The sequence below is a fragment of the Adelges cooleyi genome, unplaced genomic scaffold, assembly GCF_023614345.1.
Source record: "Adelges cooleyi isolate 19-005CV unplaced genomic scaffold, UGA_ACOO_1.1 ACOO_flye_CR_arks_rails_tigmint_CR_PRNA_9, whole genome shotgun sequence".
Lineage (NCBI taxonomy): Eukaryota > Metazoa > Arthropoda > Insecta > Hemiptera > Adelgidae > Adelges > Adelges cooleyi.
Window position 1 is genome coordinate 17,847,191 of NW_026096579.1, and position 24,145 is coordinate 17,871,335.

Here is a 24,145-nt window from a genome sequence, read left to right on the forward strand (position 1 = left end):
CTTGTGAAAATTCGATAAGGTTTCAAACGAAATATGTTTCTTACCAGCGGTTGAAACCCCGTGCTTTTCGTTGAACGCCATTTGATAATTCAGCCACCCTTTGTTTGTGAACATGAACGAGATCCGGTCGTTTTTACCTGAGATTTTCTCTGTGTTTATTTCGTCTAGTTTTTTTTGCACGTCTTTAAATTTCTCCATATTACATTTCACAAACGACCGTAGCGACTCCTTAATGGACTGATGAGCTTTGAACATGAACCGAGTTTTTAGCGAATCAACAACCTTACCTTTAGAGGATGCGTCCAATAATCTGTGTACTCTGACCGTGTAAAACCATAACGTCAATAGAATATCCCTCAAGTGATGACGCAAAGGCACATTATGAACGGTTGCCAACATTGACACGGCTTCAGAGTCAAACAATATGAAGTCGTAGGTAGCAATATACTGAAATTCATTGTCAGAGTCGTACAGGAATTCTTCAGTTAGCTGCAAGTGACGTAACGCAGCTAAAGCATAGCTGCACTGGAACCGTTTATAATATTCGTTATCCTTGTCTTGTGCGCTTTCTCTCGACTGGACTTGTTCCATTTCAATCCGAAGATCTTGACGGGTTTCCAAAATACCCATATGAAGGTTGGTCATTTGAATTTCGACATTATGTGCAAGTATACAAGTAATTAGCATTGTGTTAGTGATACCAAACCACAATGGCAAGTTTGAGCTTAACATTTTCTGCACTCTTCTTCTAGAACTCCGACTAAAGTTAACTATTATACGTGCGACGTGAAGTCTCAATACACTAATAGAAGATTTTCTTAAAACATCTTGTTACAGTTTGATTTAATTGTAAAATTGCGAGTCGTGTACGCGATACCATTAGTGGTTTGTTTATTCAGTTGTTAATGTTAGAAACAACCAAATTGCGTACGGGGTGTTATGTATTTTACCGCTTAAATACAATATTAATATTATGTTTGACTGAAAAAGTATTATACAATCAAGGTATCAAAAATAATTGTTTTATATACATGTTATAATAGTTGTTAAAATAAATATCATTATAAAATTATTGTTGAAAATTATTGTAGGAAACAATACTTATGGTACGTACATTAATTGTAACAGGGTGATACAATTAATTTTTAAATGTAATTTTAGACGGTTAAAATTCAAACAGCAATCATTCTACATACTCCAAAAAAATCCCAGTATACTGCGTCACCACTATATGCTCCGACCCCACAGTTCTGGCGTTTACTATATTTAATATTTTTACTTACATTAATTTCTAACCTAATCGGTTGTATGTACTTTGTGTTACTCGTGTCATGATGAATTACCACCCATGAGGGTCGTGTTAAGCCCGAGGGGCTTCCTTTGGAATCTACCTTCAGATCTAAATCCCTAAAACTTTGATTGAAAAAGTGAAATAGAGAAAAAATTCTATCTCATCTAGAGGAAAGGGCTTATGATATTTTTTTGCTTCGTCAATGTTTACCGATAGTACTATGTTTAAAAAATATTCCATACAAATTTGGAACTTATTTGCCTATGTATAAAAAAAGTTATAAAGCATCGTAATTTTAATTTAAAATATATGTATATTTTTTAGGTGTTTTTTCTCAAAGGGGATTATGTGGTCTGTTTTTAAGGAGTCTTGTATAGGCGATATTTAAGGAAAAGGTGGTTTTAATAAATTTCGACCACGTCAATTAATTTGTATAAGCTTCAAGGTATTTTTTTTTTTAATTTAAGTAATTGTTTTTACGAGTAAAAGCCATTATGGTTTATTTTAGACCAAAAAGTCAGACTACACAAGGTGGTCTAATTTCAATTCAGTAAACAGATTCGAGTTATTTGAACAATTTACTATGTTATGTATGAAGCCAATTTTCATTTAAAAATTTCAGTTTCTTGTAAATTAATATACTAAATTTGTATTTTTTTTTAAATATTAAAACCCAATTTTTTTACATAAAAATGCAAAAATTAAAAATCTGTTTCCTTCATTACCCAGTAAAGTTACTAAAGAACTCGTATATCTTTAGTCAATTTAAAAAAGAGTCACTTGTGGTTTTATTATACAATTAGTCTGCGGTTAGCATCCAATCCCCTTAATATTATTATTAAATACATGGATTAAGCCCATTTCTAAGGAGTAAAGTATAGGCAATTTTTCACATAATCTTAATTTAGAGCTTGGCCCATAGTGTATACCTATTAACACAGTAACACAATCTTTTTTATTAAAAAAGCAAAAATTAAATAAATTCAATTCCAATATAAACTATTAGAGTAGCCGAAAAACTCGTTTATTTTTACAAAATTCAAATCGGACTATCCGAAGCAGTCGACATTTTATCCAGCTTTTTGGTCTAAGATGTCCAAAAAACAGACCTCTTGCAACCCCCTTAGGATATAAAACAAGTAATTTCTTACTAGAACCAAAGATTCAATTCTGGTGGAAAAAAAAGAAGTTTTCTTTAGTCCGTTAAATTAAGAGGACGCCAATCTGCCTATTTTTAGGAGTAATGTATAGGCAATTTTTCGTAAAATGTTAATTTAAAATTTGAACTATATTGTATACTAAATAATACAGTAATGAGGATACTTTTTTTATTGCCATTATTTTTATCAGGTTTTGTGAGGCTAGTATTAACAGTTAAATATTTGTTATAAGTTATGTTGTATAAAAAAACAAAAGTGAAATTCAATAGTTATTCAAAACTAACGTGTAAAAAAGAAAATATTTTAAAAAACTATGTGTTGTCTTTGAGGCGCAGAATTTATTCAATTGCCGAATGTAGATTGAAATAAATGAAACACAGGATAGCGAGATAAATTTTTATAACTATTTTTTCAACTTCAATAACGCATACATCCTTTTATTTGGTACAAAAACATATTTTTCTGTATCCATCAATTCTAGTGTTAATACATCATAATTTCTGTGCTTTGACGTATCAATTTATTCTTGATAGGCCTTTTTTCGACAAACTAACAAAATAATGTTAAAATATATCAAAAATAAATTTTTTTTAAAACATATTATTGGGAATTTATGATTTTCTACAAATCTAAAATTCATTAATTTCACAACAATCCAACGAAATAATGTTAAACTTATTCAAAAAGTAGATTTGGAAAAAAAAAATTATTATCTTTGTTTTCGACGTTATTATCAACATAAATGCATTATCAGTGTATTTTTAGTTACTCAATATTGAGTACTGAGTAGCAGCAACTAGTTTACTACTGTGGGTAAATTTTAACTATTCTCATCAAACTTTCTAACTGCTAATCCATAAAAAACAAATAAAAAAGGTTGAAAAACCGGCCAAATGTATTTTTTTCAAATTAAAATATTTTCGATATCATATAATATGCTCATCAGAAATTTGTTTTCATAACTGAGAGTGATAAAATTACCTACTCTAAAAAAAAAGCTTTGGTAAAAATGGTTTGTAATTGCAAAAAAAAAAAACCGTACCAAAACTTTGTAAATTATACTAGTTTTTAATGTTTTTAAGACAATTTCGTAAAAAATAAGCTCAACAATGTGTTTTGTATTTGTATAGTGTATTGTTTTCAAGTACTATGACAGTTTTTTCTTGTTATTTAAGTTGTTCAATTAAAACAAGTCATAGGCTGTGGGACACTTGTATACATGAAAATAAATAAGTATGAACAAAGTATTACAATGCCTTGATTTTTATCAAGTTATTCAATTTTTTTCATTTTAACTCTGAACTGAACGTAAAAAAATATTTGTTGTTTGTTTTATTGACCTAAATTGGTATTGTTTTTGCAATTGTCAAATAATGATTCTATCTACAAGAGGTCATCCAATGTAATAATTACTGTAGTATTACAGTGACAATTTTCAGAATGAAAATCAATGTTAACACAAAATTCGTGCAATACAGTTATACAGTAGATAAATTGTCTTACTCTAAAAACCTACTTTTTTACAATGCGTGTTGCAAAATATACTAGTGCAAACAACATCTGTCGAAATATCTACCAACTATTATACTATTATATTGTAAAAGTAATATTTTGCAACAACAATAAAATTCGTAGCTTTACGTTGTTATACTGTTAATCTGCATATTATAATATTGCTAAATGTTGTATGTCCAGTACACGAGGTTTATGAAAACCTAATATTATGATATCTTTAGCTAATAGCTTCGGCGTAAATAGGATTTTTAGAATTATTTTAGTAGGTAGGTTAAAAGTTGTTAGAAATAGATATTTTAAAACATTTTAATTTATCTTACATATATTTTTTATACTTTTTGTAATCCAACGACCTCTTTACACAAAATGTAGGATTTGTCCATTGGAATGGACTGATATTATCTATGAAACATTTTGGAGTCGATACTATACAAAAACATACTTTTGCAAAGTTAGCTTCTATTAGGGCATCTAAATATTTTGTAATATACCTTACTATTATTATTATGTATGTTGTACACAAGTATTTTTATGATGTACTTTTTAAAATGCTATAATAACTACCTACTATTTCTGTATTATATTTTGTTTAATGCTAATTTATTTGCTGGTTTGACCTTGTTGAAATCCTTTTATTGAATTTCATTACTCTCACTAACAGTCTTACTGGATTTTTATTAAGATAGATTTTTTTTTAATGAGGGTGGGTATGATGTCGTTCTACAATATTTGTTTACCGTTGTTATCCATTTAATGTGATCACAGAATATTCTGTTATTCTGTGATATGATCAACGAGATAATAAAAATATACATTTTCTTGTAACTATGTGCAATACGGCTATAGATTTTCGAGAAAGTACTTAGAAGTCCTTAGGTCCCATTTTGAATGTGTTTAAGTTATCAAAAAACAAAAACTTCTTCTCTATCCAATTGTAAAAGTGTTATACGGTTACTGTAAATACTACCCTCGCATATTTTATATATTAGTCCCCTACAAACGTTTTTGAATGTTTTAACTGTAAAATATTTTCTTATTACATTAACTTCAGAGAACAAAAATAAAATTGTTTTAAATTTAGTTGTTTCTAATAATATTTATTAAATCCAAGTCCTATCGTAAACTCTGACAGCCATACCACCTTCTATGAAGATATAAATTGTAAAAATGTATTATGACAACCAAATTGATACTATTAAATATTAATTCGATGCTATTGTTACCCATGAATCATAATCAATAATACAACAAAAATACTTGTTAACTTTGATTTATTCACTCAAAGCCACGTGCAAATGTAAAAAATGTTAAACGACGCAACTGTGATTTTTATTCTTTTTTTCTGGTTTTCAGATTTTTGATGTAATTATAAAGGGTATAGAACTACTTTAAATCTACCTATAGTTTTATTTTCAGACCTTAAGTGCCAAAAATACACACAAAATTAAAGAAAGAAAATTCAATTAACAATACCAAACAAGCTTAAAAATTCTTATGTTATTCGACTAATTTTCTAATAAAAACAATACTTTGAGTTTTGAGTTATCGTTTGTCAAGATAAACGCATTTTATTGGATATTAGGGGTAGCGCGGGGTGAAAATAAGGTTTTGTAAACAGTTTAATAACAATAGTGTAATACTTCTATGTTGAACGTCAGTTAAAATAAGTTTGTACTAGTCATTGAAAATATTTTCTGGTATTAAATTAATTAGCTACTATTATTTGTAAGACATCAGGTTGGTCATTATTTATATACATTTTTTTTTATTTAACCCAAATAGAACCGAAAATTTGGTAAAATAATGGAAAATTCCCTTTGTCTCAAAATGTACATTTTTCATTAATAGTATTTTATTAAAGCCAAGATGCCTAGCAGAGTATTCGGATGTTGATACATTTTTAAAATAGCAAAAGTGTTTATGCTCTGTAGCAGTGTTTACAGAGTAACAAAGTACAAAAATATTTAATAAATACAAAAGTTGTTCTATGAAAAAATAATTGTATAGAAATATATAGAGAAAACGAAAAAATAACTACAATACGAACATACTACAGTTTGTTTATACAAGTTTACTAAAGTACGTTATATGACGGACCAGAATAGGCATTTTATACGTAGGTATGTTAGTGAATCCGAATCCGAGGTCGAATTCTATTTTTTTTAAATTATTCACCACTAAGTATAGGTACTTAGCGATCTGATTTGTATTAATGGACAATGGTTGCCATCTGACAGAGATTACTTCTCAGTACATGAACACATAAGGACGATTTTATAATTTAATTCTACTTGGCTCGTTTTTTGGTTTTTAATTTTTTTTAGTTTAGGGGAAAAACAAGGTCCAACTTCGGCTTTTCGATCTCGGATTGGGCTACTCACAATACATAAAAACTGACTTGTCTAGACCAACTTTTTTTGGTAGGTCAGTTATTATGTAATTCAATATTAAACCAGTCAATACACAGCATAAAAATAATTTATCTGTTATAACTTGTAAGCTATTGAGAATTTCGATAAATATCCATTTTTTTTAGGTTTTACAGTTTAAAGTTTTGAACTAGAGGCGCAAAAATGAAAGTCAAATGTCTGATTATTTTATATTCAGTTATTATTAATTGTCAAATAGGAAAAACTATTAAAAAAAAAAAAAAATGTTGTATAAAATTGTATAGGTATTGTATCAGACCATCATAATGTAATCATATCCGAAGGATTTGCATATTGTGTACAAGCGATCATGATAAAAGTAATAATAATTAAACGTCAAACGCATTTGTAAATATAGTATTCTGTACGAATAGTCTTATGAAAAAAATACTGGCAGACGTTTTCATACAAAAACAAATAGACGGTCGAAATTTGAAATGATTACTACTTACCGAATAAGAGTTATTAAATTATATATTTAAGTACACCGGGTACAATGTTAAAAATGTTACCAAGTTATTGAACGACATGTTTTTAAATTAGATGTTTATTATTCATTTTTAAATATAATATGTATTGAGTGAATATAGAAAATCGACATTTGACAACCAACTAAAGTGTTGTCCTCATAGATATATTATGGAGTTCTAACGATTTATAATTTTACCAAGTTTAAACGATTTGATTGAAATATTATTTAAAATATTAAATATTAGTATTTTTACATTACGTGCAAATAAATACTATTATGATTTTACTTTTTATTAATATTTAAAGTTTATAAGTAAAGTAGTGATACATAAACCAAGTGTATAAATAAAATACTACCAAAATGTCGGATTTAATCTGAGGGCACGGCGGTACGCCAGCAATGCCAGTGTATCTTTGCACAAACTAATTCTCCTAGTTTTTCCAACCCACACACCTCTGTTGCTCTTAAGATAAGCTTTTGAAATTTGAAAAAAAAATTAGGGTCGAGTAGCTTAGGATACTGTAAAAAAATTGAGCCCTTAATAGTAAGCTTTGGACTTGGCGCTGTATTTAAATCTCTTATGATAAGAAGAATTTATAGATTCCAAATCTATAAATAGAATAAATAGAATTTTAATCTGCTTATAGTTCATGTTACATATGTTTAACATTGTTTTACCAATGTTATATGAAATAAATTAAAAACGAAAAAATACACCGTTACAACACTAGTACAATAATATCTTTGGTCTACGCTTTGAAAACGGTAAAAAACATTTGGTTTTATGATTTAGAGTTATATATTATTTACAAAAAACACAATCCGAATTCCTTAAACAAATAATTTTGTTTGATTACTGTGAATCGTATAAGACTGCTGCTAAAAAATTTTAAATTATTTTTATTTTACTAGTCAACGGCATAGTTTGAAGATATCAATTTTTGTAGAGAAAAAATGTATTTCAAGTATACAATTCTGTTATGTTTATTTTATTTTTATGTAATAAAAATCATCTGTACGGAAAGTACGTCAAAACTACAACAACTTGAAGGGGAAATGTCCACCGAAGAAGAAATATTAGATACAGTAATGAATTTATTAGTTTAAATAATATTTAAGAGAAAAAAATGTCTTACAGCTGCGATAGATCTACAAATTTTTTTTTTTCAATCATTGTAAACAATATCTCCTTAAATACTTAAGCTTATGGTAGTTGAAAATGGAAGATCTGTGCAACACGTAAAAAGTTTTTATTGGAAAAAAATTATCAAAAACCGATTACTCTTTGTAGGACTGATCGTTTGTATTCATTTTTTTAATATTAAACTGTCTTATTAGTCTTATACAGTTATGTGTTTGAAAAGTAAAAATAATATTACTACAAGATTTTTTTCCAAATATTACCTATACTTTTAACTCTCAATAAACAGCCACAATCGATGCCCAAAACTGTCGTGGCACCAGAGCAAAAGCCCTTGATGATTCAATTGTTAGCATTATCCGTAGCAATGGCACGTAGAGCTGGCGAAATTATCCGAGATATAACGCTGAATGGCAAGATGCAAGTAGTTTATAAGGTAGGTATTACATTTTATATATTAAAAAAAAAATATATTCGCTAACATTATTATTTGTACTTGAAATGCTTTTCAGAAAGAAAATGATCCTCAAACTATAGCTGATAGATCAGCTCAGAGATCTATATTAGCATCTATTAAAAGACATTTTCCGAACATCAACGTAGCCGCAGAAGAAACTGATGAAGAAAGTTTGGACACAAATGTTCCCGACGAATGGTTGGTAACTGAACTTGATTCGACAATTATGGAATTAGAATGTCCACAAGAATTAAGGAATATCACAGAAGAGCAAGTAAGTTTTGTTAAACATTTTATAAATGCTTTCGTTATGCCTAAAAAATCAAAACGGCTAAAAATTTAAACCAAAATCGATCAATTGCATGTTAACATATAATTATTACCGAAAATAAACGACTTACTACGTTGGTTTTTGTTTTCTACCATTGTTCTCGCCATTTCAGGTAACATTTTGGATTGATCCGCTGGATGGAACTTCAGGGTATACCCATGGTAATTTGTATATAGTTAAGCTGAATATGGACGATATTATTTTATTGCAATTTTTTTAGGCCACATAGATCATGTGACTGTATTAATTGGAATTTGTGTGGATGAAGAGGCAATAGCCGGTGTAATCCACCAACCATATCACATAGAACGTCGAACACTATGGGGATTGGTTGGCTATGGATTTGGAGGTTTTGAATTACAAGAACCACCCACCAAGACAGTGTACGTGACCACTAGCAGTGTTTATAGTACCGAACTTGCAACGTTTTTAGATAGTCTAGAAAAACCGTGTGTTATCGAGAATGCCATAGGAGTTGGTTACAAGGTATGAGCGTATGATTTTTACTTATTAAATATATCAATTACACTGATAATCGACTTCTAGGTTGTTTATATTTTGGATGGAAAAGCGATAGCATATGTTCATCCTACTTCTATAAGTAATCGATGGGACACAGCAGCACCAGAAGCTGTGCTAAGAGCAGCAGGTGGCCAATTAACAGACAGATATGGCGATAAATATTGTTACAGCTATAACAACAAAATTGATCCTTTAAACAAACACGGAATCATTGCTACTGGCCCAAAATTGAATCATGGAGAGTTTATGGAACAGATTAAAGCTATAAATTCAAAACAAATGGCAAGTCAGAAAATAATTGAAGGTGAACTCTCCTCCGAAGAAGAAATATCAGATTAACGTTAATAAATATCAGCTAGAATTCAATTAAACCATATTATTATTATATTTAACATAAAGTTTTATTGCCTGATTTGCCATTTATTTAATATTATTTATCAACGGTACTTAACGTATTGTTCTATAATATAAATAACATACATTTTTTCTCCACTATATAGCTTATAACAAGTTGTTAACAAAATTAACCAGTGCCTGGGTCTATACAATATTTAAAATGTTTTTTTAGGTCGAATGATTTAGAAATGACATTATATTGACATATTATTGTATACACTGTATTTTTATTTTCCGAAATAAAAAAACTATAAAGCTGATTCAAAATACATATCAATGTTTTGAAACGTTTGTACCTACTAAACGTCTGTCAAAAGTTAATTTAATATCTTTAGATATTATATAATTTATAAATATTATGATTTAGTTTTTCTTAAAAATAATTTGTAGAAGTGCTGATAAGAATATACATAAGATGTGTAATTTGTAAATGATCATATTATTGTGGTGTTCGAAAATACTATTGCCCTATAATAAAATATAACCTTGATGTAATAAATAAGTACTTTTATTATTAATGACAAAATTTGTTTCCAGAAATTAACAGAATTTTGCAAATTTTGCATGCATTAAAATCATATTTTTTATCACAAGATCATTGTGGTGTATCGAGACCGCATTTCAATCACGGAAGTTCTCGTTGTGCTAGAGATCTACAATTTTAGAGATTACCTATTAGAATAGGCTATGGATTAAGAGAGGGATTTACATTAAAATCTGTGAATACGAAAAAAATCACAAAATGAGTTGTGAATTTTCGCATATTTTTATAGAGGGATATTTTAAAGAAAACAAATTTTCATAGTTTTATCACTTTTATCGCATATCGAACGCACGGCCATTTTGTTATCTCTTATCGTTTATCTGGTTTATACCTGGCTTATACCGTTTTTAACCGTACGATACCACATTGTAACCGCGTGTTCAACGTCGCTAACTTCATACCTAACGTGGCAAAAATCACGCGTGATGCGACGGCCGGCCCACCGTAGTGTGGGAAACAAACCAAACCATACTCTTGTTTTTTATCAACTATTGCTTAGTGTATAGTAATTTTTCCATTTTTTTCCTATTATAATACTAGTTTTTTATTGGAATAAAAAACCTATTTATACTTTTATTTTGTTGTAATAATATTTCATAAATTTCAAACTGCATCAATTATGGCTTCAAGACGATTAGATCCGAAACCCAAAGAGTCGTATTCCACCGTTAAATATGTTCAAGTCGAAGGCCTTGTAAGTTTACTTTTTTTGTTCTACCGTTAATCAGTACCTAATACACGTTTTATTGAAATCCGTACTATTCTGTTGTCAGGCTTTAATGAAAATCGCTAAACACTGTCACGAAGAATGTGCGAGCGATATAATTATTGCCCAAGGAGCGCTTTTGGGTTTGGTTGTCGACGACTGTCTCGAGATAACCAACTGTTTTGCTTTTCCCAAAAGCGTAGATGAATCTATCAATGATGGTAAAGTATTATATAACTAATTATAAAGATTTACACAATACTTATTGTAATATGCTATATTTTTTTATATTATGTTCTTATCTTGTATAGTCTCATATTTGTTCATGAAAATGAAGTTGCATTTAGTTGATTTTTATCTAGATTCTGTGATAAATAATTTAATAATGATCTAATTGTACTAATGTTTTTTCAGAAAAGTATCAATTGGACATGATGAAAAGTCTCCGTCAAGTCAATGTTGATCATTACCATGTTGGATGGTATCAGAGTTCTGACGTAGGTAATTTTTTGAGCTTGCCATTATTGGAGTCACAATTTCACTATCAAACCAGCATCGAGGAATCCGTTGTGCTTATTTTCGGTGAGAAAAACTTGTACAACTTTTTAAATGAACTAATTTTGCTCCTGTTTGCAATTACTGATGTTACAAGTCTATAGTTTACTGATGGTGCCGCAACAACCATACAGGACTATCTTTTACGACTTATTACACTTCATTTCAGCAGCTTAGTTATTTACAACATTTTAATGTTTTTATTAGCTGTTCTAGAAACTACTGTATACTCAAATCTGATACTAAAAATAACCTTAAATGCCGACCAAAATGTTATAGTTATTGACCCAATGGTAAAATAAAATTATTAAAAAAAACAAAAGAGCTTAAAAATTGTTTTTGTTTACAGATGCTCCGAAAACAAACCGCGGTTTTTTGTCACTTAGTGCTTATCGTCTTACACCACAAGCGTTGACCATGTTTAAGGAAAACGATTTCTTGCCAGATACATTGAAATCGTTGAAAGTCGGTTACGATAACTTACTAGTGAAAGTACCCGTTGTGATAAAGAATTCTACGCTGACAAATATTCTTCTCTCTGAGCTGAGTTTCAAAATCAAGGTCGATCAGGATTCTGAACATTTGGATATTGGTACAGCGTAAGTTTTGTTTTCTTATTAAAATTTGTATTTTATTCAATGAAATTTGAATTTGTCGTTACGATTTTTGCTGTAGAACTGTTTTGGAAGGACAACTTCGTAACTTAATGGATCGAGTCGACGATCTTAACCAAGAAGCTATTAAATTTAATCGTTTTCAACAAGCCGTTGTTCGCCAGTCTCAAGAGAAACATCGCTATTTACAAAAACGAGTAATGTCTTGATGTTGTGCAATATTTGCATTTACGTGATATTAACTTTTTAACTCTGTTTTAGGCTTTAGAAAACCAAGCTCGAGCAGCCAAGGAGGAGCCACCCTTACCCGAAGAAGATATTAGCAAGATATTCAGAGCATTGCCAGTACCTCCGAGGTTACCGCCCATGTTAATGGCTACACAAGTGGATACTTATGCTGAAGAAATCGCTAAATTCTCCACACAGTCTCTAGCTAAATTGTATATGACCAAAGCAATGAATACTAATAACTAAATTAAACCGTAGTAATACATTTTTCGTATTTAACGCTGAGAATTTATGGTAAAATAAAAATAAATACATTTTTATCGTAAATGTTTTTTTTTTTAATATTTATAAATATATATATATATATACATTTTAATGGAATAAAAATTGAAAAACTATTAAAATTCTTCATTAATGGTTCTTTATTCAAAATAAATAAATTGTATTTACAAGAGAATCTATGGACTGTTATGAATTTCAAAATAAATTTGTTGTATTGTTTTATGCACGTCTGATTTGATTGGCGTGTGTTTTTTACAAATATTAAAAAAAAAGTTCAGTTATACATATTTTTGTTATTAACATTTTAATTGAAATTAGTTGATTCACTGTTAAAATGAAATCTTCAGTTTTTCAATCGAGGAGGTGTGATTAAAAAATAATAACCGACTACAAGTTAATACATTAGTGTATTTTATTCAAATGATTTTTTTTTTATCTTAGGTAATCATTTGTCAATAGATACCATTAAAAAAATCTATTTTCTAGATTGCTTTTTTAATTGGCAAAATTTTAAGTTTTAATATCTAATTTTGCACCCTTTGGCCTTCCCCTTAGCAAATCGTCAATATGATAATTATTAATTAATATTGTATGTATTTTGGCATAAGCCTATCAGGCTTTTCTAAAAAGATTTGTTTCTAATTGCACATATATTTTATTTTAAACCGACTGGTTACGTTAGGATGTTAGGATGTGATTTCAAATAATGAAAACATGATTTTCGTTTTATTATTTGATAAATTTACATTTAAAAAATTAATATTATTGTTAATTATATTTACCTACCTACCGTTACACTTTAGGAAGACTTGTTTAATGATCTAAAATTCCCTTTAAACAGTTTATGAAGAAAATCGAATGATAAAAAATATTTTTATGTGTTAAATGAAAGAAAGAATTATTATAAAAAATAAAATAAAACTAATTCCTTGCAGTTATAAATATGAAGTTAAAAAAAAAAAATATACACCATTTTGTAGAAATTACTACATATTATTAGGTTGGTACGTTGTTCATATAAAAATGGGACCTAATTTGAAATTAACACTTATGTAAAATTTTCTCAGCTTTCTAAAAAAATATTAAAAAAATTCTCAAATTTTGGGCACCAACACGAGTGATGAGAAACTTAACTTTTTAGATTTTCAACTCAATTTTAATGACATTCTGTTACTCGAAAAACAAATCAATTTTTTTTCAGTGAGCTGAGATTACTTTACATGAGAAACTGGTTTGTAATAAATTTTTTGATGGCCGAAGATACTAAAAAAATTCTCAAACATTCCCTTTATTGTAACAGTCATGCGAGTTAACTTTCAAAGAGTTTCGCGAAAAGGAGGGGTGCTCCAAAACACAAAAGTTCGTTCATATTTGTCGTTTTTGCCCCTTAAAATAACGCCTGAAGCCTATATTATTCTTATTGACGAAAACAGTACACAAACATGAAAAAGAATTTTGAAAAATAAACATAATATAAAACACCTAGGTACATCAGTCATTGCCAGATTAACTTGACACGGTTCTCTGTATTTTATTTTGTTTGATTTTTGTCTATTACGCTTTGTGGACTGCTGTGTCCACTTCTTGCCAATGTGGAATTTGGAATCCGGGATATTGTTCAAGATTTACATTTAAGGCATGATTTTTTTATTTTATCTGAAACCGATGGTCAAAAATGTTCGAGCCGTTCAAACAATACAACACCCCCAACCGAGTCTACACAAACATCTACAACTCGACATTCTTGTGATCTTTCTTGCGATACTGCTGACCTCGAACCCTTCCAAATTGAGTATATTTAAAACACCACAACCGACGTGAGGCAACCAACTAGTATCCTATCGGTCATTTTATTATTTTTTTGTACCTTAAAAACCGTTTCCGAGATACGAATCTTTAAACAATTAAAATATTTGATAAACGCTTAGGCAGAGTATCGACGCCCTGGGTGATCCGGGTGTCCCTAATTGGGCCTGTATCATGTATATTGTATATTACATAATATAACATAACATTTTGAATCTAAAAAAGGTCATTTTCAAAAAGCGTTTCAGATTGGAACTAAAAAAAAATTGACTCAAAAGTGATGATAAAGGCTGAATTATTACTGTCTAGCGCCCCGGCCCGATATCCTCGATGCTTCCCGTTTTTTCGAAATAGGAATCGCCGTTCCATTTTAAAAATATTATGGGAACGGGAACATCGCACGGCGCCCATTGTCGGGGTGCCGGGTGCGGCATGTGTGCAGTGTGCACGAGCGTATGGGTATTTTCGGCGCGCGCGGCCGAGGGGGCGCGTGCGCGCGTTCACCCAAACTGTTTTTGGGGCGTAGACCCTGTGGAAACAGGCACTATGTATAGACGTTGTCGCCGGCCGGATCTGCGATCAGCTGCAGCAGCAGCAGCGACTGGCGGCAGAAACAGCAGCACCAGCCACCGGCGGCGGCCCGTAGGTAGCAGCGCCCCCACGACTAGCGAGCCTGTAATGATTTTCTAAAATGGCGTCACACCGCGACAATTGACATTTCCGGGACTGGTCTCGTAGTGCCGTTGTGGTCGTGCGTACACCGCCCGGTTGCGTTGTTCGTTTTGTACGTTTCGCCGTCACAATTATTATTGTTATTATTAGTATCCCGTTATCGTATCGCGGTAATTGTTTGCGGCGTGTTGTTATCCGTCAGCGGTGTTGTTCCTGACTTGCGGTGTAAACGCGTAGGCGGTGTGAACGCTGCTGCGGCCGAAAACGATTGGTATATTTTAATTTTGTCAAACCCGGTATTGCAAATGGTACTGTCGTCGTGTTCTTGACGTCTGTCCCGTAGTGTGTGCATCGAGCGCGCACCCCTAGAGTATTCCCGTTGTGGACGGACACCGCCGGCGCGGCTTACCAGACGCCCGGGACGACTTTTGCAGACTTACCACCTAGACAGTGGACACCACCATCGCGGCACACCACTTCAATGCGGTAAGTCGATGCATTTCAATCATCGTTGTTGTTGACCGCATCAGGTCGGTTGTTATGTTGTTCGATATCTAATCGCTTTTTTTTTTTACCGATAAACATTATAATAATCATTAAAAAAAAAAAAAAAAAAAACAAAACAATAATTGTTATTATTATTATTTTTCAATTGTCTCTTAACAATTATTATAATTACGAATCGTCTGACGTATCGCTGTAAATAACACCATCGGCTCGCTTTGTACTTATCGATTTATCAAACGGAAAAAACTAATAAAAGTAAAATTACTTAACGCTATTTAGGGTTTTTTTAAGTACCTATATTAACTTTTATAGTAATCATTTAAAAAAAAAAGGCACTAACGATTATTGTCAAATGTATGACGTCAGCCGTTGAACTAAAGCAAATAACATAATTATGCTCAGATCCTATCTAATTCTGTAAAAATCTTACTCAAGCAGAAAAAAAAATATCTGATTTATTCGGATAATATTACAACATATGTGTTTTTTAGTTCTCTTTGTGTGAGCACTAAAAGCAGACAAGAGATAAATTATTTTCTAGTACCTCCAGACCAGCTTTTGAATGGGTTACCTGCCGCTACTTATCTATAATTTGACAGAATATTTAGTATGTCAATGTATATATTTTAAATGTCAATGTAATTTTCAAATGCTTATCAGCCAATTGATGTGTTCTCCTTAATCACAGTTTAACCATTACTATAGCAAGTCTCGTGTAGTAAATCAAGCCGTTCATTCAAGCAGTTTTTTTTTTCATATTTGTTATCTATTCATCATCAAATTCATAACATATTTGTAATTCTTATGTTTGTGTAAGTATTCGAAAACAAAGAAATAAATCTGTAAAAAATGATTATGTATCTCGTAGATACATCAGTTTTATTTTTTTTTTACATTGATAATAATTATTGTTAACTTTAAACAATAATAACAGTAATTTAAATTATAACATTGGTGATTTTTATAGTTTTTTTTTTTGCTACGACTTGTTTCTAATTTATGTTTTATATCGTTGGATTCTGAAGCAATAATATATTTTTGAGAATTTAAAACATATTATTATGTTGTTCTGGTTACTCGTGTTTCCTTGACTTGTGTTATCACTTGTTAGTCGGGCAACAAATAAAAATAAAATAAAGGCAGCCTCGGAATTTAAATAAAATATTATTTTAAATTCCAAGTAAAAATGCATTTAAAATAAAATGATTAAGTAACAATATGTTATGCTCTAAATAAAAACTAATTTTATCTTGCGTTCGGTGACAAATATGATTGAATTTAGTCATACGCTTAGTAAATGTCAGAGTAAGCAAAAGATAGCTTGTTTGGTTACGATAACGGCCTTGATATAATATTACAAAACCAAATTTCATTGATTAACTTTTATACAAACAAACAACCAATTAATATGTTATAATGAAACCGATTAACTCTCCTAAACTTCAGCGCTCACCAATAACATGGGTAGTATTTAAGTCGCAAACAAATTACTTTTCACTTAAATTATTGCCTTAATAATTGAAGAAAAAAATGTATATTTAAACCAAACGTATTAATTATGTGTTTAAGTATGTTCATCGATATCTTTTTTCGCTTTTTATCTTAGCGATTTCGGTATCGACCATCCTATCCTCAATTTTTGCTAAGACAATCTGTCACGCCTTTTAAGCACACGTTCGACGTCCTTTATCACAACTAACCGTCTCTTCTGCATTTCTTTTGATTACTGTCCTGTAACATTTGGTGAAGCAAAATTATATAAAAATAAAATTGAATAAACAATAACTAACTACTGTTCTTTAAAAAATAGGTTAGGTATACAATTGGTTTTATCAATTAAAAAAAAAATATATATGTTATATGATTATTATTTAACACGTATTATCAATTTTGTTTTCAGATAAAAAAAATGTAGAAAAAACATAAGCTTATGTTACATTTGCGTCAATAGCGATACAAACATTAAGTAAAAAAAAAACAAAAATGGCCAGAATGTTACAAGAGAATGTTGTCACCTACAAAACGCCAGCATTGGCGCACATATTTCATTCGTTTCCGCATTTGAACGTCACCGGCCACCACGTTAATTCTGTGTTTGCACCACGCAGTGAACTCTACATAGAAGTAAGTTGTACCTAACATCGTTGACTGCTGTGGCTTTATCATGACTCGTTTTGCTTAACATATCAGTTTAAATGTTTTATATAAAAATTATGCTACATGTTAAAAGTTTTATTTATTAAAAGTTATTATTTTATTGTCTTAAGAAACAAAGTATATCTACGATCACTTTTTTTTCAGTCGCTTGGAATTTTGGGATCAGTTCCTTCAGTATGGCTGATAATCACATTGTTTTTGCTGTTAATTTACCTGATGACAAGATGTTGTGATCGAAAACCTCGACCTAGACATAGTATTGTCGTGCTCAAATGGACCCTAGCAATATTTACCGTTTTATCGTGGTAAATATACAATTATTACTTCTTAATTGATAATATAACATGTAATACGTTCAACGTGTATTCTGTTTTTATAGTGCCGCTGTTGGCGTTAGTTTGTATGGCAACGATGACCTGCATAACGGAGTTGCTCAATTCGTTACGTCGGCCAGAGCTCTAGACGACTTGGTTATAAACGTCAAAAATCAGGTAAAACAAAGTTTAGTTTGACGACAATTTAAACAAATGTTTATTACAGCACTTTTGTGTTACATTTCAGACGTCTTCAATAGAAGTATTACTACAAGTGAACATTCACGACAAGCTCACCAATATTGGCGACATCATAGATTCCCCCGTCGCCAATTTAACAGCTCGAGGACAAATAGTCAACGCATTGAGCACACTAGTCGGCAATGCAGCGGCGACTTTGTCTAACATTCGTGGAATTAGCAATTCTTTACGCGGCGTCAATCTCACTCCGTTCGTCAACGACGTGTACCTGATGGAAACCATAAGGTAAACGGTGTATGAAAATAATTGAAACTTAAAATATTTAGGCTTCGGCCAAGCGCGTGCTTGATTTAATCTGCGTTATGTTTGTTCTCTTAGATGGCCGTTGACCATGGGAGTTCTTAGCATTTTATTGGTATTTTGCGTCATACTTTTGTTTGGAGTCGCTAGACATTCACGTTGTGCTTTAATCATGTAAGTGTATCATGTTAGCGTAATTTTTTAGTCAGTGCATTTAACTGATTTGTCATTTTTTATAGGTTTTCGGTTTTCGGACTTTTTGCCGTTATAATATCTTGGCTGACCGCGTCCATTTATCTTACTGCTGCCGTTGTAAGTACATGAAGACTAAATTTGTATGACCTATCTAAGCAATTCTGTTTGTTTTAGGCACTTGGCGATTTTTGTGTTAATCCAAACGAATGGTTGGAACATGATTGGGCGCCAACGTCTTTGCGCCCGGACATGCTGTCCTTCTACACAATGTGCGAAGGTAGTAATAATCCGACTGGTACCACGCGCTCTAATCCTTTTGGGGTGGCCATACGCCAAGCGTCGCAAGCGGTAGACGCCACCAATTTGCAATTGGATACGGTCACGCGTCTCGCAAAAACATTGTATCCACCGTCGAATACAAACGAAGACATGCCAATGTTGTTGAACAGAATGAGAATGGACGTCGAGTCTGCCGCCAGAATGGTGTCTGCCCTACCAGCATCGCTCGAGTGTCGACAAATACACGTGCAGTACAACCGGGCTTTACACGCGTCTTGTGATCTCGCTTTGTAAGAACTTTGCATTTTGTTTAATAATTATCGTTATAATTATAGATTGGTAATTAGTAATTGTCGTTTTAGATTTGGATTGGCATTGATGTTGTTGGCGAGTATCGTGTCCGGACTGTTCTTTACGATTCTCGTTTGGTTAGATTTTCACACTTGGATTTACATTAGGAAGAAGTAAGTTGATCTTTACTTGGACAATATTGTGATCGAGGCTTAAACGTTATTGTCACTACAATAATGTGTGTTTAACAGGCAAGACTACATCAAAGCCGAAGAGAGAGATCCATTCTTAGGACGGCCGGGTTCAACAGCCAGTAGCTCGCAGTCCCATGGCCATCAAATGTCGACATTGACACGAAACCAAGGGTTGTACTACTACCCGTTGTTTATTTCGCATCCGACGCCTGCTCAGCACGCTCAAAACCGCCCAGCATGACTGTTTGTGTTTTTTTTTTTGTTTGATTATTTTTTTCGTATTTTATTATTTTCTTAATCGTTGTTCGGTCCAACTTAGGCGCGACTTCTTTCTATATTAAAAAAAAAAAAAAAATTAGAGTCGAGTATATTTTTTGTTTAAAAGAAAACAAATCTGTTGCTGACGTCCGTTATGAAAAATTTATAAAATTAAAAGAATGCGTTTCATATTATGTTGTACTCTATTTTTCTACAATTTTAAATATTCCAACAGCCTGTAATTTTAAATTTTCATCTTTTGTTTGTTTGCACTTAATTTTCAACGTTTTAACTAACTGTTCTAAAAAAATAACTGCGATTGTCTTGTACGAATAATTATTTTAACGGTGCATGGCTTTTTGCAATAACTGTGTTGTGTTTTGTAATTAATAGTTGTGTTAAACCACTAAAAAAAAAATAATCTTAATTTATTGTAATTTTGCATGCACGTATGTTTTGTGTTATGAAATTGTCTTGTTTTGAAGTGTTGCTGGGATAGGAATATTATTTTACAATTATAATTATTACTATGAATGCAAATTTTGTGGCTTTTAGGCATAGCGAACATATACATTATATTGTTAATGATAATAATAATTTGGTTGAGTTTTGTTAACTCAAAAATCGAAGGCAAATTAAAATAAGTAATATTTAATAAGGAATTTGCTTAAACTTAAAATTTCTAAATTTTCAAGCCCGATTCGAGTTACCGAGATTCTACTAGAATGTGATTTGTTTTTTTTTTACAATTACAACCAAAACGCTTATTCAAAGACTAGCTTGATAAATATGTATTTACTATAATATTTTTTTAAAAAATAATCAAATTGATTTTACTCAATACTAATACATTATACTCTGTTTAATTTACATTTTTTTTTAACAAGTCTTCCTTTTACTGTGTTTTGTTATTTCTAATTAAAGTTTCATTTATTTCTAACTGACTGATGTCTGTAGAAAATTGGGAATTGAAGAAAAGCTATCAGAAATTTTATTAAACTAATTCCTTCAGTGTATTACCTAATAACACATTTTTATCTAAGCTTGTTTTTTTTTCAATGATCTTATCGTCTTACAAATTCTAATCGACTTTATACTTCTTAATACTGCTGTAAGGTTTTTGGAAATTTTTTAATTCAGTGGCATTTATTCCATAAGTCTTTGCGTTGCGGTTGAACATAAACGTTTAGCTCGAAATTAAATTCCACCTCCGTGACAATAAATGTATTTTGTAATGCCATTTTACTGTTCATTGTAATTTTATATCATCAATAGATGTATGTTTTTCATTAAAACAGGATTTGATTGAAATTAACGCGACGCTTATACTAACAGTTTTTTTTTGTCTACATTGTTTTTTCAGACCGAGAGATGAATATGGAATGGGCAGCGGCATATCGACATTGAACGGCCGCAGTGGAGGTTACACGCACGAAGGCGGATCGTCCAAAGTCGGCCCTCAGTACGCTACTCTGAACAGGAAATTCCGTACGCTCGAGCATCCAGGTGTTCGCGGCGTGCCGCTTCCACCTCCTTCATTCCGAGGCTCTGCCGGTGCATCGTCGTACTCGAACACATTGGGTTACATGCGCAAAAACAACCAGCCGGCGGACCGTCAATATTCGACTTTAAGCCGTAAGTGCAAAACACTAGAGTCTTCGGACTTTTACTGAAACGAGCCGACCTCTGTTGATCATACACCGATATCGACGATCAGCGGGAGTTCCCTGTCGACATTTGCGAGACCGACCACTGTACCTGAAACTTCCTATCAGATTACAGAACTGTAAAACTTTAATTATCAGTCGATTATATATTTCTTAAGCCAACATTGTCATTTTTCAGTTTGTGTTAATTTGGAATTCGAGTATAGATTATATTGAGAAACAAGAGGGGTTCAGATGTTAAGCACAGTTTTTTCCCATAACTACACTCTTTGGTATACCGTACGCTTCCTTTTTGTCTTTCTTTTCTAACGACAATAGTTTATCGTGTAGATTTGGATCAACGTTACACTATTTTTTTTTTTTGCCTCTTCAAATTTTAACACAATTTTATTTATGTACACATTTCACGCATACATTTTTTTTTTTTTTTTGTACTTTTTGACTACTATCTATAATAATTCAAACTATGACAATGTTTCTAGTCATGTGTTTTTTTTTAATTCTATTATTATTATTATTATATATTTTTCTATATATAATGTGCTTAAAAATCTATCCTGAACCATAGTCTAGTCAACAATAACTGGCTCGTCTTCACACTTTTTTTAATTTTAATTTGGCTATAAAAAAATATATATATATATATATAAAACAAACAATAAGAAAAAAGTCTCGTCATAAAATGTTGGTCGGCAGAGGTCGCCTTTTATCAATCGGGTTATATTTTCTAATATTATGTTCCTCGGTCTAAGAGTGTAAGTAACTGTTAAAAATTGTCATTTATTTCTAATTTAATGTGTATTGTATTATATTATAATTTTGAATATTGTTATAGATAATAATAATGATAAAATGTTTGTAAATAGAAAGAACCTAGCAACATAAAAAAAATATGTACCTAAAAAGTTTTTTAAATATATTAATTGTGCCCCATAAAAAAAAGGAAAAAAATTAAAAAGTATTAGTTGTTTGTTATGGTATTAAACATTATCTCAAAGAAAATTTAATTATTATTATTATTTTTAAATTAAAAAACTCATAGATAATGTATTCCAACTATATGTCTTTCGTGTCCGATGAATGTTGTATATTTTCTTTTTTTCTTTTTACTAATATACTTTTTTCTATTCTAGAGTATAAAACTATGTTATATATTATATTCTTAAATGTTTCGACTAAGATACGAACAATTTATAGTGTTATTATTAGCCTTTGTCCTTCCCCTTCTTTAATTTGTATAAATATATGTATATCGCACTATCGCAGTCCTTAAATTATTATAAATGTCGTCGAATATAGATTTATAATATACCGGCTTCGGTTAGTCAAAACTTATCGAGTCGATATAATTATCATTACACCAATATAATTGTGTCTGCCATTCAAGCGATATCGATTGTTTAAAATTGTCATGACGTTATGCGTTTATTAGCGGTGTAAATAAAAAACAAAATTGACATTACATTTTTTGTTTCAATGCCATCGCAGAAAGCGATGCACCAACATTAACCATTAAACTCTTAACGATAATGTGCGACTTTTTTTTTTTACTTAGGTGTAGTTTTTTTTTTGCATTCAAATATTAGTTAATAAATGTTAGTGGTCTTTTTGTACAAGCGAAAACGGCTTATATTTAATTTTTGTTTATTAAATTTGTTGTCAATTATAAAATAACTTTCATTTAAATATAATATGTATATACGTGTTGTATACACACACATATATATTATAATATAATATACTTTATCCCATCGACGCTCATTTTTGGAATCCATTTACCATGCCGAGATAAAGCACAATATCAATACAAATTTTGTACTTTTATATGGCTAAATTTATCCAACTCGACGTTTTAATTAAATATACTACGTTTAATTTGATTTTAACTTTTTTTTAACTATTAATACATTTTAGACATGTAATAGCATTTAATAATTTACCTAAGACTGAACGAGACTGTTGTAATTTTTTTTTTCATTTAGATTATGCTAATTAAAATTGTACTCAAAATGACAATTATTATTCTCGTTGTAATCGTCTGCTCCGCAAATATAAATATTTTATGTTATGTTTTTACTAAAGTAATTATAACCTTTTAGTACAAAAACAAAAAATATACAACAATAATAATAAAAAAAACACATTATTATTATTGTAGAGTGACAATTCTACCTGCTAAAGAAAAAAAAATTCTTTGTAACGCTTACTCTTGTTCAATCTTCTCGAGAAAATGTTTTTTTTATATATACAGGGTGTCATGGAAAGTTCTACCGAGCTTCAAATGAGACATTAAGGAATGCTCTATGGGTACACTAAATGGTATAAATTTTTTTTATAAAATAATTCTAAGGACACCACTGAATTGAAAATAAAATTCTAACCCAAAATGATGTGTCGCATGCCATATGTTAACTTTGATCACATGTCGGCCACCCTGTGGACGCATGTGTGGCCAGATACCAAAAAATCATGTAAAATATCAATTCAACAAGATTTTTTCTCCTGATTTCAAATCTGCAAATATTTTTTAACGAGATACGAGTTCTATGTTAAACAATTTTAAAATTGAAAAAAAAATGCCATTTATTGTACCCATACAGCATCCTAAATGTCTCATTTGAAGCTCGGTAGAACTTTCCATGACATCCTGTATATAGTATG

At 30.8% G+C, this 24,145-nt stretch overlaps 3 protein-coding genes across 6 annotated transcripts; all 3 read left to right on the top strand.

Moving 5' to 3' along the window:
• Positions 1–7,789: 7,789 nt before the first annotated feature.
• LOC126846750 (3'(2'),5'-bisphosphate nucleotidase 1-like) lies at positions 7,790–9,800 on the top strand. 2 transcript variants are annotated; one of them, XM_050586536.1, is made up of 6 exons: positions 7,790–7,953; positions 8,298–8,444; positions 8,521–8,739; positions 8,909–8,957; positions 9,017–9,282; positions 9,343–9,800. In XM_050586536.1, exons 1-6 carry the CDS (start codon positions 7,822–7,824, stop codon positions 9,655–9,657), a joined length of 1,128 nt encoding a protein of 375 aa, XP_050442493.1. In that variant the 5' UTR covers positions 7,790–7,821; the 3' UTR covers positions 9,658–9,800. The 2 variants fall into 2 exon arrangements, with proteins under 2 accessions (XP_050442493.1, XP_050442494.1); XM_050586537.1 differs by having other exon boundaries at positions 9,026–9,282.
• Positions 9,801–10,709: 909 nt separating this feature from the next.
• LOC126846392 (eukaryotic translation initiation factor 3 subunit H) lies at positions 10,710–12,688 on the top strand. Its single transcript, XM_050585749.1, has 6 exons — positions 10,710–10,952; positions 11,032–11,185; positions 11,379–11,546; positions 11,869–12,118; positions 12,195–12,330; positions 12,395–12,688. Exons 1-6 carry the CDS (start codon positions 10,878–10,880, stop codon positions 12,605–12,607), a joined length of 996 nt encoding a protein of 331 aa, XP_050441706.1. The 5' UTR covers positions 10,710–10,877; the 3' UTR covers positions 12,608–12,688.
• A 2,414-nt stretch (positions 12,689–15,102) lies between these two features.
• LOC126846288 (protein tweety-like) lies at positions 15,103–22,946 on the top strand. Of its 3 annotated transcripts, none has more exons than XM_050585577.1 (11): positions 15,103–15,607; positions 17,529–17,752; positions 17,930–18,090; positions 18,165–18,276; positions 18,347–18,585; positions 18,679–18,774; positions 18,840–18,912; positions 18,970–19,364; positions 19,437–19,538; positions 19,617–19,730; positions 21,181–22,946. In XM_050585577.1, the coding sequence occupies exons 2-11, from the start codon at positions 17,612–17,614 to the stop codon at positions 21,488–21,490; spliced, it is 1,743 nt and encodes a 580-aa protein (XP_050441534.1). In that variant the 5' UTR covers positions 15,103–15,607; positions 17,529–17,611; the 3' UTR covers positions 21,491–22,946. The 3 variants fall into 3 exon arrangements, with proteins under 3 accessions (XP_050441534.1, XP_050441536.1, XP_050441535.1); XM_050585579.1 differs by having other exon boundaries at positions 15,105–15,607; positions 19,617–19,802; positions 21,181–21,299; XM_050585578.1 differs by lacking the exon at positions 15,103–15,607 and adding an exon at positions 16,316–16,440.
• Positions 22,947–24,145: the final 1,199 nt, after the last annotated feature.